This window comes from Corvus moneduloides, chromosome 4 (assembly GCF_009650955.1).
Source record: "Corvus moneduloides isolate bCorMon1 chromosome 4, bCorMon1.pri, whole genome shotgun sequence".
NCBI lineage: Eukaryota > Metazoa > Chordata > Aves > Passeriformes > Corvidae > Corvus > Corvus moneduloides.
Window position 1 is genome coordinate 41,161,810 of NC_045479.1, and position 16,258 is coordinate 41,178,067.

A 16,258-nucleotide genomic window follows, 5' to 3' on the forward strand; every position below is an offset into this window, starting at 1 on the left:
AAGCTGAATTGTGTTTAAATCCAAAACTTTCTGGAAATAAAGAAGTACTCACACTATTAATTATTTTACAAAACAATGCTAAACTATAATTTAAGTCTGTGAGGACAGCAAAACTGTATTAGCACCTTATAAGTGTAAGTATTGTTCTTGCCTGTTTTGGGCTAGTATCGTTCAATTCCTCAGATCTTAAATCCTTATTGCAAAAAGCCTCTTTATTCCCAGCTCCGGTTGCTAGATTGTGTGGTTTTCAGATAATGCAGAATTGAGGTTGCTAAATGAGAACCAGAAGGTTGGAGCTAAGCAGATATAATTTCCAATTACCTCACCATAAATGGGGTTCTCAAAGAATTCTTCTACCCTATTTTCAGACAAAAAATACAGATCAGCATCTTCACAGACTAAAGACACAAAAATCCCTGTTAAAGCACACAATGACATTCTTCATCTTCTGGTAGAAGTTAATAATGCAATATGTGTTCCCTTCCTTTTCTTAAGTGGTTGGTTGAAAATTACTTTAAAAACACCACTAGTTGGTTACACATTCACAAATTGCCACAGAGAAGGACTTAGATCTTAAGTTTCATGCTTTTTTTTTAAGCTAGTACATATTAATAGCTCACTGAGAACCAAAGATCCTTCTGAGGGAAATGAAGCCTCTGAAAAGATAACAATAAATCCTATCAAAGCAAGGTGAGAAAGGGAAGGGAAAGTTAACCTGTAGCCACTTCTTTCTCTATAAGACACTAAGAAAAAATGCCCCAAAATCTCCCAGGATTTTGTTGTTCTGTTTAAAAGGCCTCTGTCTTGTGTAGGGAAAGTAACCTCTAAATAACTCCATGTATGGACACAATTATTCCAGAGCAAGAAACACCCTATTTCTGTCTAGCCTTGTAGTTTGTTCCAAAATAAGCCTACCAACTTCAGAGTTACTGAGGGGAAGATAAATCCACACCTAACTTTATTCAACAGTAATTCCTAATTACAACATCATAAACACACCAGGAATTTGAGGGTCCATTTTTGGGGGGGTCTTTCGGCTAAGGAACCCTTAAACTAGAGCTAAACCAAGTTATAATTAGGCTGATGTTTATCCCACTTTCCCATCAGCTAAAGCCTCCATAGCTTGAGTTCATACATAGCCTGCTTGCTGCTCAAATTGCAGCTTTTAATGAAAAAGAAAAATAATAGGGGAAAAGAAGGTCATATTCCCTACCTCTGACTAATATAATGCTGCATGTAGCTTAAGAGTTGCTCTGTAATGAGGACACACTCACTTGAATTATGCAGCTCAACAAAGCAATCTCCAAATTGGATGGCTTTACTGCATTGCTGGCTTGTAGCAATGCCAGTCAGATGCAGACAGGCAGACTTCTTAACCTTCTGTCTGAGAAGATTAAATCCTTAACAGAGTGTTCTCTTCTCTCCCCTACTGACTTTTATTCCCCCATCTTTTAAAATAAATAACAAAAGAACCGTTAACCATCCACCTAATAGAGAAATTCTGTTTTCTAGCATTTCTAGTGTAATAAATAGGCTGGGTCTCCAATGATACAGAAACGAGTATCAGCTTACAAAGCTGGCAAAACACAAGTAGGTAAACAAGATCCTCCCATACCTTCATAAATAACAGGGCAAAGGACCAAATATCTCCCTCACGTGCAAGTTGCCCTATTGAACAGCTGTAAGGAATTCTTATGGTATGTACAAACAAAAAATAAGAAATTCTTACAGTATGTACAAACATAAACATCTGAATTAACTAACCCCTGTGAGAGCATGTAACTGCTACCACTTGGAAAAATGAGCAAGGTCACTCAGTCAAAAGACTTTATTTTTGTCTAGGATCAACTGCTTTATATGGCTTTGCTACCAAATATAGAAACATTACTCCATCTACAAAGGCATTGTTTTTAAAGATTGTACTTTTGGAAGAAAAACAGAATTGTTTTTTCCTCCTAAAAAATCTTTCCAAATGTGTATTATAAAAAGATCCAAGGAATATCAAACAGGAAAAGGACCAACCAACCACATTCTGGACTGAACTATATATTATTTAACTCCACTAATTTCAGTGGTTTTAACAAAGCAATGCAGAACTTTATTTTTTTTTTAAATTCCTTTTTTAATCTCAGAATTCCAGGGTTATTTAGTAACTCTGGTCAAGGTGCTGACCATATTTAATTCCCTACATAAATTTTAAAAGACAGTAGAGAAATAGTGTTCTAAAATAAGCCATGTCTAAAGCGAGGCAGGCGATTCTTTTAGAAACTATGAGCAAACGTCTGATTAAGATGACAAGCCACATGGAAACTACTCCCAGAATCAGACTTAAAGGGCACTGTTACCAACCAAATTTGGCAGACAAGGAATCATGACAAACTGCAAAGGCACGCAGCAACGTAACAAGAAGTTGAGAATCATCAGCAAATAAGACAGAAAGCACTTGTGTTTACTCAGCAAGGGCAAGAACATAAGCAGGACAAATTCGAAGCATTAAATTCTGGATTCAGATGAGTGGCACTGTGCCATAATGGGAGTGGAGATGGCTCTTCCATTGCCATAAACAAGCCGTATTAGTAAGGCAAAGTATCTGCCTATTGCAGATTTCTCATTCTGACATCTATGTGTCCAGAGAATGCACTTTCAGAAGCGTTTTAATTGTAGCAACAGAGAAAGAGCTAAGAGTATGACATATATATCTACATATATCTACACTTTCCTAAATGCTGTGTTTAGGGTCAGAACACTTACAGAGATTACCTTACAGCATTTGTCACTAGATAACAGTTGACATCTGGCCTTATCTGTAGATAACTAGTGTTAGATTTAGCATTTTTAATACACAGTTGTGCTTGTTTAAAACCACTGTGCTTAAAGACAGTCTTTGTTCTTAAGAGGGTGATGTCTGAAAATTCAGCTCAAGCAGGAGAGACAGCATTTATAGCTAATTTGTCAAATACTACAGGAAGCTTAATTAAGTCTCATTTCTGTTTCCAGGAATATTAAGATGCACCAAGTACAGCTACATCAACTTGGGCAGCGGACAGTAAGAAATAAATTATACTTTATCCTGTGCATCAATTGTATCTGTCAGAAGGGTAACACCAAACAAACTTAGTCAGCAAACACACTGGGCTTCCTTAGAAAAACACAACCAAATTCTGAGCTCATTTGTGAAGTTTAAGCTCCTTTCTTGACCCAGCGCTGCACAATTTACCGAGCTGGCAACCGCGGCTGAACTGAACTCATTACGCACTCGGTCAAGCGCTGCTTCCTCGAGCCAGCTATTCCGCTGTGCACCCCGTTTCAGAGTCAGGAGCTCCCAGCTCCAGCGCAGGACAGCCGGAGCCAGGGGCTGCGCCGCGCCAGAGTCCAGGCGCCGCGGCGGCCACAGGAACGGCACAGCCAGGATGCGGCCGGGATGCGGCCGGGATGCGGGGATAACGAGCGCTGTCACGGGCTCGCTCCGCGACACGGGGACCGACTCGACCGACCTCCGACCCCAGCCCCGCTCTCGGCCGCCAGCAGGGCCCGCGGGTCCCCCTCAGCGCCGACCCGCTCCCCTCCGCTCCCGCCGCAGCCCCGGCAGGTGCGGCCCGGCCGGGCCCGGCCCGGCCCCCCGCGCCGCCGGGGCCGCTCCTCCCCTCGCCCCCGCCGCAGCCCCCGGCCCGCCCTCTCCGCGGCACGGCAGCGGGGGCCCGTGTGGAGGCGGGGGGCCGGGCGCAGCTCCTACCTGCGGTTCCTACCTGCGGTTCCTACCTGCGGCTCCTGCGGCGGCCGCCAGCGCCAGGCAGAGCGCGGGGAGCAGCGGCGGCGGCGCAGCGCGCATGGGAGCGGCCCGAGGGCGCGAGCGAGCGGCCCCGGCCCCCCCGCCCCGCGGGAGCGCAGTGACGGGCCCGCCGCCCGGGGAGCATGACGGGAAATTCCTGGGCACCGGCGGCCAACGCCAAATATGAACATGGAGCCGGGAGACTCCTGCCGCACTCCCGGCACGACCCGGCAGCGCGGGGAGGCGGCCGGGACCCCGTCCTGTCCAGTCCCGCCGCCGCGGCAGGACCGGAGTGCCCTGTCCTAAAGGGTTAAAGGGTGCGCTTCGGGCAGGCCGACGAAGAGGCTCCTCGCCCTTTTAAAGTGACGTTCCTGCAGCTCCAAGCAGGGCTCCGGCCGGAGCGCTCTGGCAGAGTGGAGACAGCCCCGCCGTGACCGTCAGCTGCCTGCGCGGCGCCGGCCGGGAGCGGGGGCAGCGCTGTCAGCGCCGCAGCGGCTCCGGCCCACGGCTCCCACCCGGAGCCAGCTCCTGACTTCAGCACCGGCCGCGACACTACGACAGCGCTCAATGCCCACCGCGCCTAGCTTCCAAAAAGGAGGGAACTGAACGACATCGAACTGCTCCCTCCTCCTGCTCCCCTTCCCGCGGGACAGGTATACACGTACGCGGGGCAAGTGAATGTAAATAATGGACTTACACACCCTTCTTTGCTCCTCCTATCCCCCAAACCTTCAACTTGTCACTAGAATATTTTTAAAACAGCGTTAAGATAATGACAGGAAAAAAACCCAATCTTTTCTGTTTGTTAGTCTATCAGCATCCCTTTGATGGCTTTTTGTATCTCAAAATACAAGAAAGAGGCTGAAAGCACAAGGTTAAGGCTCTTCACACCCCTGTCTTTTAACAGGTCAGACAACACGGCATGTCTGCAACTTAGGAATCAAGGTAATGCCTCTGCACTCCCTGCGTACAAAATCAGGACTAAAGTCAAGCTGACAGACAGTTAAGTGAAGCTCAGCTCTATCTGTCAGCTCATGGTAGCACCTGTTCACATCTCAACAAATACTAAAAATTAGTTAGGTGGCTGTAACAAATTAATCTCGCCCTCTGCCCCCAGATGAGAAAAGTAGTTGAGTCAGAGACACCCAAATATCTAGAAGGTGAGACACATATAAAAACCCCTAATAAACCTTTAATTCGAGTCTGTTTTGGTTTTTTGTTTGTTTTTACAGGATAGGGTGACAAGTTACAACAAACATCTGATTTTTCTCAAATGTTCAGATATCATACATATTCCCCTCTGTCTTGCAGGAAGGGATATTGGTCAACTTAACAGTTTAAGGTAAAATAAGCTGCATAATAGTACATATTACAATTAAAATGTACAGTGTTTACAAGAAATATATTTTAGAAGCAAGATAGATGCATTTGCATCAAGGCGACCTTTTAAAATGCCACAGCTATTTTTACATTCACTCTTGCAACAGGTCACAAGATGGGGTCACTAAGGTCAGGTTAACAAATCACTATGATGCACATCAAATACAACAAAATTAGTTTATATACATATATAATACATATACATGTATATTATACATATACATATATGTATATAGTAAAACTCATCAAAAATCTACCAGACCTGGCACAATCCACTTACCCATAAAAATATGTACTTGTCCTTGGTAAGTAGAATTCTGCGTGGCTGATTATATATTATATATACTCATTCATTAGCATCTGAGACATAAAACCGAGGATTTAAAATTTTTCGGTTAACAAACTCTCCAATAATAAACATGGTGCCCACAAAAGCACAAAGGTAAGGCACAATAGGATTTCCTGTTGCAGAATAGTGTGCATCATGTTTACTTAACCGTAAGAAAAACGTGCATTATTTGTGCAAGTTCATGCTGCAGATCCATCATATCTACAAAGTAAAGTGAGTTTCAGTAAAATTTGTGGGACTGGTGTGCTTCCAGTCTCACCTCCTACAGGATGTTCAGCTGGATAAATAGGTAAAATTGTTGTAGGACTGGGGATTAGTAAAGCCAATAATCTTAGATTTGCAACTAAGCTTCTCAGCAACAATTTTGTACTTCTAGGTAAACGTAAGTAAATTTACAAGCCTGGAATCACAAGATTTACTGTCAGCTGCACTAGTTTGCATGAGCCAAAATTGTTGCAAGGAAGTATGTACCTTTTAAAATTTTAACAGATAAATGGTTAATTAAAACATGTTATAATGTACTGGGAATGTCACTTAATCCAATGGTATTTTGTCACAGCCCTGACACTTGTAACAATAAATACAGCTTTTCACAAAATATTTTTCCAGTATCTGCCAATTGCTTCTTTATTGCTCACAAATTTGAATTCATTACAATTGGTATCAGACCTTTCACACAAAATCAGTCAGGTATTTTATATAAAACCTATAAAAGATATTTAACCTGTATCCAACACTTTTAGGTATTTGGCCTCTTGTCATGGTACAGCCAAAACCATATAAAACAATAGGTTTTTGAATAAAATAGGAAGCTTATTTGCTGCTTTGATGCAGACATCCTCACAGAACACAACCCTTTTTGCCACCACCAGCATTTACATCTATATACAAAACCCAGTACATCGGCATTCAGTTCATCTTCCCTCACACTGATACGCAACCACTAATGCCAAATTCACCTTCCCCATACCCCAGCTGCAGAAAAAGATTCTTATACAGCAACAAAAAACTAGTATTGACTCAAATTTTCTTTTAACTTAGTCACCATCAGGAACTGTAGGTTGCTTGTTACAAAATACCCACAAGATTATTTCACAGGAAACTATGGAAATACAGGAAGTCTTCTTTTCTCCATGCTTTTGTATTATCAAAAACACTTCTTGGTGCAAAAATACAGTCACCACATCTGCAAATGTATAATGAAATCGGTATTCCTCATGCAAAACTTAAATGCATTGGTTTACTATAGCCCTGGAAAACTTCGTGAAACAACTTTTTTTCTTTTTCTTTATTGTCAGCTCAGTATTACTGCCTCACTGCTAAGTCCCTTTGGAAACAAGATTTCTGGAACGTTCAAACTTTTATTTAATTCATTAAAGTATTACATACAAAAAGCACTAAAAAAGGAAGACGGCAGCTGAACAGGAACATTCCTGTTGCAAGTAACAGTCCTAGCAGTTGTAGAAAGTTTTCTCAGGAACTTCCCTGAGAATTAGTTGTGCCTGTCCGAAGACGCAGATGTGACATAGAGTTCATGTGTTTGTTTGATGGCTTCAGTGGAGTGTTACAAGTAAGAGCCTGGGGAAAACGATGATGATACCGATCTAGTCGCAGGTATTTTACTGTTACCAGCTTTCCTATGAGGCAAAGAAATAGGAAAAGAGAAACCTTCTAGTTCAGTATTACTGCATTTTGCTTCAAGATGTAAAAACACATATATGTCATTACATCAAAATTAGTTTACCAGTTTTTTTGTTACTGCTCAATACTTTAGACACAAGACATTTCGCCATTTAAAAGAACTGCAACTGCACCCATCTTCTGTAATTTCTACATGTTTTGTTATAAACTCCCATTCCTTACCATCAAACCAAGAGCCATGCAACGCCTTGAAAGCCTTTCCAGCATACTCCGGGGAGAGACACTTGACATATACACAGCCCTAAGCAAGAGAGAGAGGGGTTTCGGTTTTTTGCAAGTCCAGTTGAAAAGGATGAACAAACTATTAAGACGTTACTGGAAAGACACTCACCTCACGTGAATTTTTGTCTACGGCAATATGAACAATTCCATCATTATCACTACATTTCTCCAAGATTGCTTCTTGAATTGCTAGATGCCAGTGATCACCTATTTCCCTAGGCAAACAACGAAAGATTTAATGGATTACATAATTTTTAAAACATTCACAACATTCTCATACTTCCCCCACTTTGTCTGGTTTCTCTGTAACTTGACAATTTTCTGGTAAATGCCTCTGGGACAGATTTAGTACTTTTCCTACTAAACACAAAGCAAATTGGCTCCTATAGTCCACTTAAGAAAATTCAACCCCAGAAATCAAAAGGAATAACCTCTATTTGGGAGGGTGGGGTGTTGTCCTAAAATGGGCTTATCAAAGTGATGCTTAGACTGATATTTTAAAAAACATGTTTCTGCCTTGCATAGTAAATGTCTAGAACACACAACAAAGTCTTCTGCTGTGATGTGAAGGTTCACAATGTACAAATGAACAAGCTGGACAAGTTGTTCTCTTGATATGTGTCCTGACTTTTGGCAGTAGAAAGATGATTATTTGCTGTGCTAACATTAATAAAAACAAATTAACTGGTATATTCCCTAGATGATTCTCCAGTCAAGAAAAAAGACCTCTTTCATGGGGCTGCTTCTAACAGCTACTGGTATACCACTGAAAAGAATTCAGTCATTACTGTTAGTATACAGTCACTTAAAGAGCAGCTAAAACTAGTTTTGTTAAACATACCTTGTACCCACAGCAAACATCAAAACAATACTTGACAATCTAATCACAAAAACATTCTGTGTTTTAGGTGGTCAGTGAAAGTATTCATCCCTTTCAGATCTGGGACAAGAACATAAGCCTCCTTCCTCTAATGACACAAGCAGATTAATAATACAGGCTGTCTTGCACTGAGGGTTTTGGATTTTTGTTTGTGTCTGTGTTTTCTTTAAGATAGTTCTTATCATACTCTAGCAGTTATTTCCCTGAGCAACAGTCCTCTGAAAGACAGCTCACAGAAGAGGAATGGGCTAGGGAGTACAAGATGGAATTGGAGGAAGTATCCCACTATGAACTATAACCCAGCAGTCCAGTAATGGAGCTAGGTCAAATTCCAAAAGAAAAGGTCTACAAAAAGTCAATGTATTAGAAGTCGCAATGTTCAAAACAGCTGACTGGACACAGACATTAAAGACAAGTGTCAAAACACAACAACTCCCAGTCTATTAATGTGGGGGCTTTTTAATGCACCTGTTGGGCATGGACTGGGTCAGTACTGAAAAACACTGAGGCTTACAGCAAAGATATAGGTTAAAAAGGGAGATTGTTCTGACAAAAATAACATCTCAGTAATTAGTTCCGTTAACAGAAGACATTTTGAACTGCTAACATTCTGAAACAGGAAAGTAGCCAATACAACATACCAATAAATATTACAGTGAAGCTTCAGGAACGGACTTATTTTAGTACCACTCAGACTAACCAGTATAGCTCACAAAGTCTTTTTTGAAGCAAGGACAATAAGGATGTTGATCTCACTTAAAACTCTCTGTAAATCTCATGTTTTATTTAATCGTCCTACAGGAGGATCAATTTGCTTCAAGAACAACACCTAAAATTTCAGTCTTGCTTGCCCTACTGCAACCCGAAAATTACTACAGAAGCCACAGAACCTGGTGTCTTCGACCAGTCATTAAGTCTCAAAGCCCTTGAGAAAAGGTTTTTAGAGTACTTCTCTGGTCTAGGGGTAACACTGTCCCCAGCCAAATTAGCTAACAGCTTTTCAGTTAACAAGGCAAGGAACTGAAGTAATTAGGTATGGTTAGAAAAAAGGCTGAAGAAATACATCCAAACCTTGCAATCACTTGTGTCCATACTGTGATGTCCACCCCTATTTCCTGTTCCTCCCTGTCCTAATCAATAGGTTTATTTTCCATTCAATTTCTTATATTCTTCAGTCCCAACTATTTACCCTCTAAGACACAGAATCTTCATTTTTCCCTTGTATAATCACACTGAGGAATAATTTACTCCAGAGAAGTTACTGGATTCCCTGTATCTCTTTACAGTGGAAAAAGAGACTTCAAAGACTGGACAGGATTATCTGGCATAACCTGTGTGTTAGTTCCCAACTCCTACCATGATCCAGAGCCAAAGAGGATATAACAGAATAGTGGAGCGGATGAAGATTTCAAAGACTACCAAAAAAATTAATTATTTTTCCTTAACTCTTGGTATGAGAAACAAGGCTTGTTATTCATTCATACACACTACATACTTTAGAATTATGAGAATTACATGAGCATTAGAAACCAGTACTCAAGACTAATTTGTTCCCACTACAAAAATCCATTTGCTTCAAAATTAGGCAGTCACAGTGCCATAAAGTAATAAGTGATTTAAATTCAGCCTTTTAAATGCAAACTGTGCAAGCTCTGTAACAGTCCGAATACTCCAGAATACTTAACAATACTTTAAAAACTTATAATCTGTTGTCAGGCCACATGAGTCTCCTCTGTCAGCTGATACAATTGAACATTTACAAATTTAATTAATAGAGAAAGATCAGTCATTGCTCCAAATAGTTTGCCTATATGCCACATCCTTGAAGGAGTGAGCCAAAGATACAGAGCAATCCAATGAGGGACAGAAGACAGACAGTTAAGATTTTTTTTTTTGTCTTCTCATAGATGTTAAGAGAAAAAAAATTTTTTTTATAACCCGTATGTTTGTTTTAACATGTTCATGTTTCTTCACTTCTTCCAAACCCCTTTCAGAGGAAAGAAACGGACTCCCCTAAAAGAATACAGAAATACAGATAGATGACTGGTTTTACTTACATAACTGGATCAAACATATTGCGAATCTTTAGACACGGTGTCAAGCTGTTCGGTGGTGAATTTCTTCTATCTAGATGAAATGCTAAAAAGAAAAATAAATTCAATACGAATTATTGACAGGCATAATACCATTGAGTTAAGAAGTGTCAACTTTATACATTAATACCTTTCTAGTTTTACTCAGAAGAAAGTTTCCTTCATATATGAAAGAATTCAAGCAGATCAAGTTTTGCACAGTCTTCTACTACACTGAAGAAAACATACCATATTTAGTTGAATTTTCTGTATTTAAAACTTTTACATTTAAGGCACTCTCTTATATCCAGGCCACATGGAAGGAATTCAGGATATTTTAAAAAATACCATATCCTTGAAAAGAAAGGATTTGCTTTCTATCTCCATGAAAAGACACATATATGTAAAACCTGGAGTAGGTTTTTGGAACTGCAAGTTAACCATTCAGTTCTAACTGCCTGATGAATTTTCATTTCTTCCACTTTTGCGGCAATTTGCTACCCATCTGGCTAGCAAATAGGGAGACCTTAAGATGGATGTTGCATTGCGTCTGTAGTGCAGCAACATGTCAAGAACCTCTACAAGGACAGGGCTTTTGTAGCCCTAAATGACCACACATGATCAGAAGCTTCTAAAAATCTGAAATGAAACATATCAGAGGATAAAACAGATGTAAGAAGAAAAATGAAAATCAAAAATAACAGTAACTCAAAGCTGAATGCTGCCATGAAATACATTCTGAAATTCTAAAATAAATATTAAATTCTCTAAAGGTCACAAGTTCTACTTGTGGGAGTCACAACAGAAGACTGTACCATGAGAAAAAGAATCAAGGAGCACTTCAGATTCAGATAAGGCAGCTCCATGCCTTGAGAAGGGCTAACAAAGCAGCAACAGAAATGAAAGGGGATAGCCTAGTGAAACAGCTTTCAAGGCATGAAGGAAGTTTTACTTTGAAGATCAAGATAAGTATATTCAAGAGTTAAAACATTAAGATTCAAAATCTCAGCAAGATAAAATGATGTTCCAAACTGCTGCTAATGCTTCTCCTTTGCAACCCCTACTTTAGAAAAATTTGACATATTCAAGATGTTACATTCCAAGGGTTAGAAGTCTCTGTTTTGGGCAGATGTCTGCGCTTCTTACTGCTGATCTTTTAAAACCTTGCAAGTACATCCAAAATATGTGAACACTACTGCTCTTCTGTATGTCACCCCAACAAAAACCATGTCACACAGATAAAATTCAGTCATGTGGAAGGCACTAGTTGTGAAAGACAAGCACCAACCAAGAGAAAATTCACTGCCTGGAAATATGGCATAGAAAACCTGCTTCTTATGTAAATTCCCAAGACAAAAAAATAAAATACAATTACCAACTAGAAATAATAAAACTTAGCCTCCATTTCTAATATCAAACCTACTGCAAGTTCCACAAATAACTAAAAATGTTCTTATTAGAATACACATGCACACAGAGTGCAAGCCACCAACACCTGTAACAACTGTCTTTTTTTCTTGGGAATGGATTTCTAAATATGCTGGTGACACTGTATCTATCTCTGAGCTGCCTATAGTTTAAGGACAAGTCCTTTTTCAATAGCACATGGTTTTGTAAAGTTTTTTGCCCCTTATTAGAAATTATATATAGGGTATACAATAAAAACTTTACAGAACTAAGCAACATTGAAAAATATATGGACCTACCTTGCCCATGTAGGTTAGCTCCAGTAGATCAAGGGGGGGATGAAATGTCACCAGCGCATTGTACACTGGGGCACCACACTATACTGGAGAAGGTGATCTGGGGTAGCCTAGTCAAGGACCTGGACCTGAAAAGGTGTGGGGTTGAGGAAATTATGTGCTGATTGTCTATAACTAGGTTTATTCAGCACATGGTTTCAATCCAAGGATAAAGAATAATGAGGTTATTTGCAGAGACCCTAGACCCAGAGGATCAATATTTCTGCAAGCTGTTTATAACTAAAAAAAAAATCCATACTGATATTTACGGCAGCGGCTACATCACTGAGCTATCCGAAAGTAACTGAATGGGGAATTCACCCTTTAGTGTAGTTACCTACATAAACCAACCTTTGCCTGTTCCAGTTTCTAATAATTTTGATGTCCTTTTGACTAGAAGATCTCAGGTGCTTACTGAGGTAACTTCAGCCAGAGCATACCACCAGCACAAGACTAAACTGCTACCAACTTAATGCAACATCCTACTGGTACAGCAAGTGTGCCCAGGGCAGTGAAGCATATGAAAATAAAGATGAGCTCTGTTTTTTTCTCAAAAAAACTTTTCAAAATCATGGTAAATTAGAAGTAATTTTTGCAACTTTTCATGTGTAAGGGAAAAAAACTACCGTGGAAATCAGTGAGATATGAAATTAACGCTAGAACAGTAATAAGCCTTAACATGTATACCAGAAATGGCACCAGAAGGGGAGCTTAGAGAAGACACAGCCAAGTTAATGCTGTACCTACACAGCAAAACTCCATATAGCATAGTTAACTGATGTCTCTTCATTACATATCTGTAACAACTGATTCTCCCCCTCCCCCAAAAGAGAAAGTTTCAGTGACAAAGCTGTTCAGAATACAATACTAATTATTTGAAAAGTTACTTTGGTGTGGAGCATACAAAATACTCTCAATAAGGGCATAAGCAGACATTCTTACAGGACAACAGTCTAAGCTACATGCTGATTAAATAAGCATCTCACGCCTTTTTCTACACAGGTCTCAAGAGTAATACAAGATGAAATTAAAAAGGTAGAGATGAAATAGGAAAGCAGAGGCACAACTTTGTGCAGTAAGTCACTGGCAGAAAAAAAATTTACGACTCTCATAAATTCCCCTTGGGCATTACTGAGCACTTTCAAGAAAAGGAAGCTACTTTTTATTTCATTCATAATGTACTTTGTTTTACTACCTTAAACTGAATATCACTGTATCATTCCAGATTCAAAGAGCAGCAGCAGCTAAAAATGTGTGCTTTTGTCAACCCTTTTTCACTGTGACTGGACTGTGTCTATTACAGAAGAAATGTCTCTTCCACTGGCTTCAAACTGAACATAGAAGAGATTGTAATACTGCTTTCTATGCCCCTTGAATTACTAATATATTATTGCTAACGGAATTCCTGAGTACAATCACCATGGGTTACAAGACAGCCCAATGGATCTTTAGATGCGAATCTGATGAACCTGTTAAGGCTGAAGACTTGCATCAAATATAGGTAACCATGTTTCTTAAGAACAGGCTTTTTCAAAGTTAAGCCATGAATCACTGTCATTTATTAAGTACTAACCCTTCTTATCAAAGACAAGAACAAAAGGAGGAAAAAATTACCTGAAAATATTGAAATTATGCCCTTTCACGTAACATAAGGTTCTTTAATACACATGGAAGATACTGAAATGAAAATCTTACCAAAGAGAAAAGTATGGTTGAATCGAGGTTTAATGTAGCTAATTCAGCTATAGAAGACAAATACAGGATGGATACAGAATTTTACAAGCAGTTTGAAATCCAGTTTTCTTGCAATAGTTAAGACTAGAATTGTAGTTTGGGGGTTTTTTTGTTTGATTGTTTTTGTTTAGAGAAAGGATTATGTTCTCACAAGACAGGGAGGAGGGGTGTCATTCACAAAAGGTAACAGGTTATCTTCCATGCTGCAGGATGAAATATCACCCTAGATGTGGTACTTCAGAGAACCTCTTTATCTCATCTCCAGAGCTGTCAAGGAACTTTAGCTTCTGCTGTTAGCTTAGCTACACTGCAGCCCTGCCTACCTAGTTTTCTTCAGAGTTCCAGTTATCAAAGGCATGATAGGAAATTGTATCTGCTCTTTCAAAAGCAAACTGAATACACTAGAAATGTAGGGCTCTCTCCACTGATTTAAATAAATTGCTTGACATGATCAAGATTGCTTCTCAGTTGACTATTCTCTTGAACATTGTTTTCAAAACATCACATTTGTCCATCCTACAATGAGCTTACCTACCATTTTCTTTTTAATAAATCTATTGTATCCAGTAGATAACATTTCTAAGGATTGGCACCAGAATTTATTCTAATCCAGTAAAAAATACCAAACCAAACTGTCAAAACACAGGCTGCATCCTGAAGGACTGGACAAAATGTCACAGTGATGCTTAAACATGCTGCTAAGAGACAGCAGACATTGCAAGCCACAGGTTCCACAGTTAAAATGCACACTACCATTTATGGATATCCTTGTATACGCCGACAGGTATTTCTGAAAAGGGTTTCTTCTTCAATTGCACATGCTCAGGTGCTGTGCTCTGCTGCAGAGCACTACCAAATCTCAGATGGTTAAAAAATTGTAACCTTGAAATTTATTCACAAGATTCAGACCCAAGAATTCATTATGATTTTCTGTATGCTGAGTCTGTTCAGGGCATAGCAGTCTTGAAGAGTATTTAGATTTATGCTTGAACTTCTACATTCAAGTGTCAGAACTAGAGTATGAACTTCATTCCAGTTAACGTATACTTTCAAGAAAGAAAGCGATACATACATGTAGAATTTCTAACATCAGGAAAGAATTAGCTGCGCAAAAAGCATGAGACTTATGCAATGGAACTATTTCCAACAGTCATTTGAACCCAAGGAGGGCAAAATAGAAAACACTTTTGCATGTGAAAACTGCCTTTGCCTGCTGACTGTCAAGAGCCCAAATAATCATTTCAGCCACCCCATTTCCGCGCCCTTCTGTTAAAGTATGCAATTTCAGTTCTTCGAAGATCTCTGCTAAACCTCAAACATAATAAAAAAACTAGGAAAACTACAATTAAAAGGACTGAAACAGAATGGATTTTGATACATCCTATTCAATAGAAAAGAGAGAGTCTTAAGTACATACGCTAAGCAACATACAGATAAAAAGCTACTGCTGAGACACTAAGTTATTCTGTCCACATTTGCAGTATTTGCTTAAGTAGGTATCAGATGCTCAAACTGGGATGGTATGTAACACTAGCTACTACAGCAGCTGTTCTTTCTAGGAAGTTTTGGAGATTTCTGTTCTGTTTACAGTCTGGAATGTATATTCCAGGTAGCAAAGCACCTCCTGAGCTATCACACTGAGGAGTCTACCAGGTGAGGAGAATCCAATCTGATTTCTAATACAGGAGAGAATGTCATGGAGTGATTTATACTGCAATCAAACAGGACAAGAAAAACTGAGAGCAAATGAGTAGTAAATTGGAACTAGAGCATGATGTTTCACAGCCTGTATTGAACAATACACTGTGTAGAAGATTCCGATTTATAATATACATATATAGCTTGCAGAAGCTGTGTTCAGTTTTAGTGCTTGAAATTCAGTCATGATTACTACAGAGATGGAACAGAAATAGTGTTGACAAAACCCACCACTTCTGCATTTCAACTAAACCACTTGCACATCCCTAATGTACAATGTCCTGGAAAGAAAACGTTCCGCAACTCTTGTAATAAAGCTCATATAGAGATCTTACTAATGAAAAATCTGAGAAATTGAGAAATCAAGCAATACAGTTGTCACAGCAGAATGTCACATTACTGCTACTGCAAAACAATGACCACAGAACCGCAAACCTGCAGTAGCATTCACACAATATTTTTTAAAAAGCAGCCCTCATTTTTAATGAATTATCTAAAAGGAGAAACATAATGCTAAAACCAGTAGTCTAAGTCTGAGAAGTATATAATGATATTATTTACTTTCACACTCAGGCAGAGATAGAAATAACCCTTCTTTTTCAATCGCAAACCAGAAGTCAAGTCTTACGGTTTCAATTCTTCATTGACCAAAAAAAAGAGCGAACCAAAACCTGAAGCTTAACATGAAGAAAGGTAAAAAGAAAACAAACT

General features: G+C 39.5%; 2 protein-coding genes across 5 annotated transcripts in view; both read right to left on the reverse strand.

Moving 5' to 3' along the window:
• Positions 1-4,008, reverse strand: part of MSRB3 (methionine sulfoxide reductase B3) — an 83,876-nt gene extending 79,868 nt beyond the window's left edge. For 2 of the 4 annotated variants that reach the window (XM_032105171.1, XM_032105170.1), the window contains exon 1: positions 3,760-4,008. In XM_032105171.1, coding sequence (XP_031961062.1) covers positions 3,760-3,960 — 201 coding nt within the window. In that variant the 5' untranslated portion in view covers positions 3,961-4,008. Of the gene's footprint in view, positions 1-3,746 lie in introns of all 4 variants that reach the window. The other 2 variants (XM_032105172.1, XM_032105174.1) reach the window with 2 other exon arrangements.
• Positions 4,009-4,941: 933 nt separating this feature from the next.
• Positions 4,942-16,258, reverse strand: part of LEMD3 (LEM domain containing 3) — a 43,561-nt gene continuing 32,244 nt past the window's right edge. Inside the window, exons 10-13 of the mRNA XM_032105169.1 lie at positions 10,359-10,440; positions 7,531-7,636; positions 7,362-7,440; positions 4,942-7,135 (exon numbers count right to left, since the gene is read on the reverse strand). Coding sequence (XP_031961060.1) covers positions 6,972-7,135; positions 7,362-7,440; positions 7,531-7,636; positions 10,359-10,440 — 431 coding nt within the window. The 3' untranslated portion in view covers positions 4,942-6,971. The remainder of the gene's footprint in view (positions 7,136-7,361; positions 7,441-7,530; positions 7,637-10,358; positions 10,441-16,258) is intronic.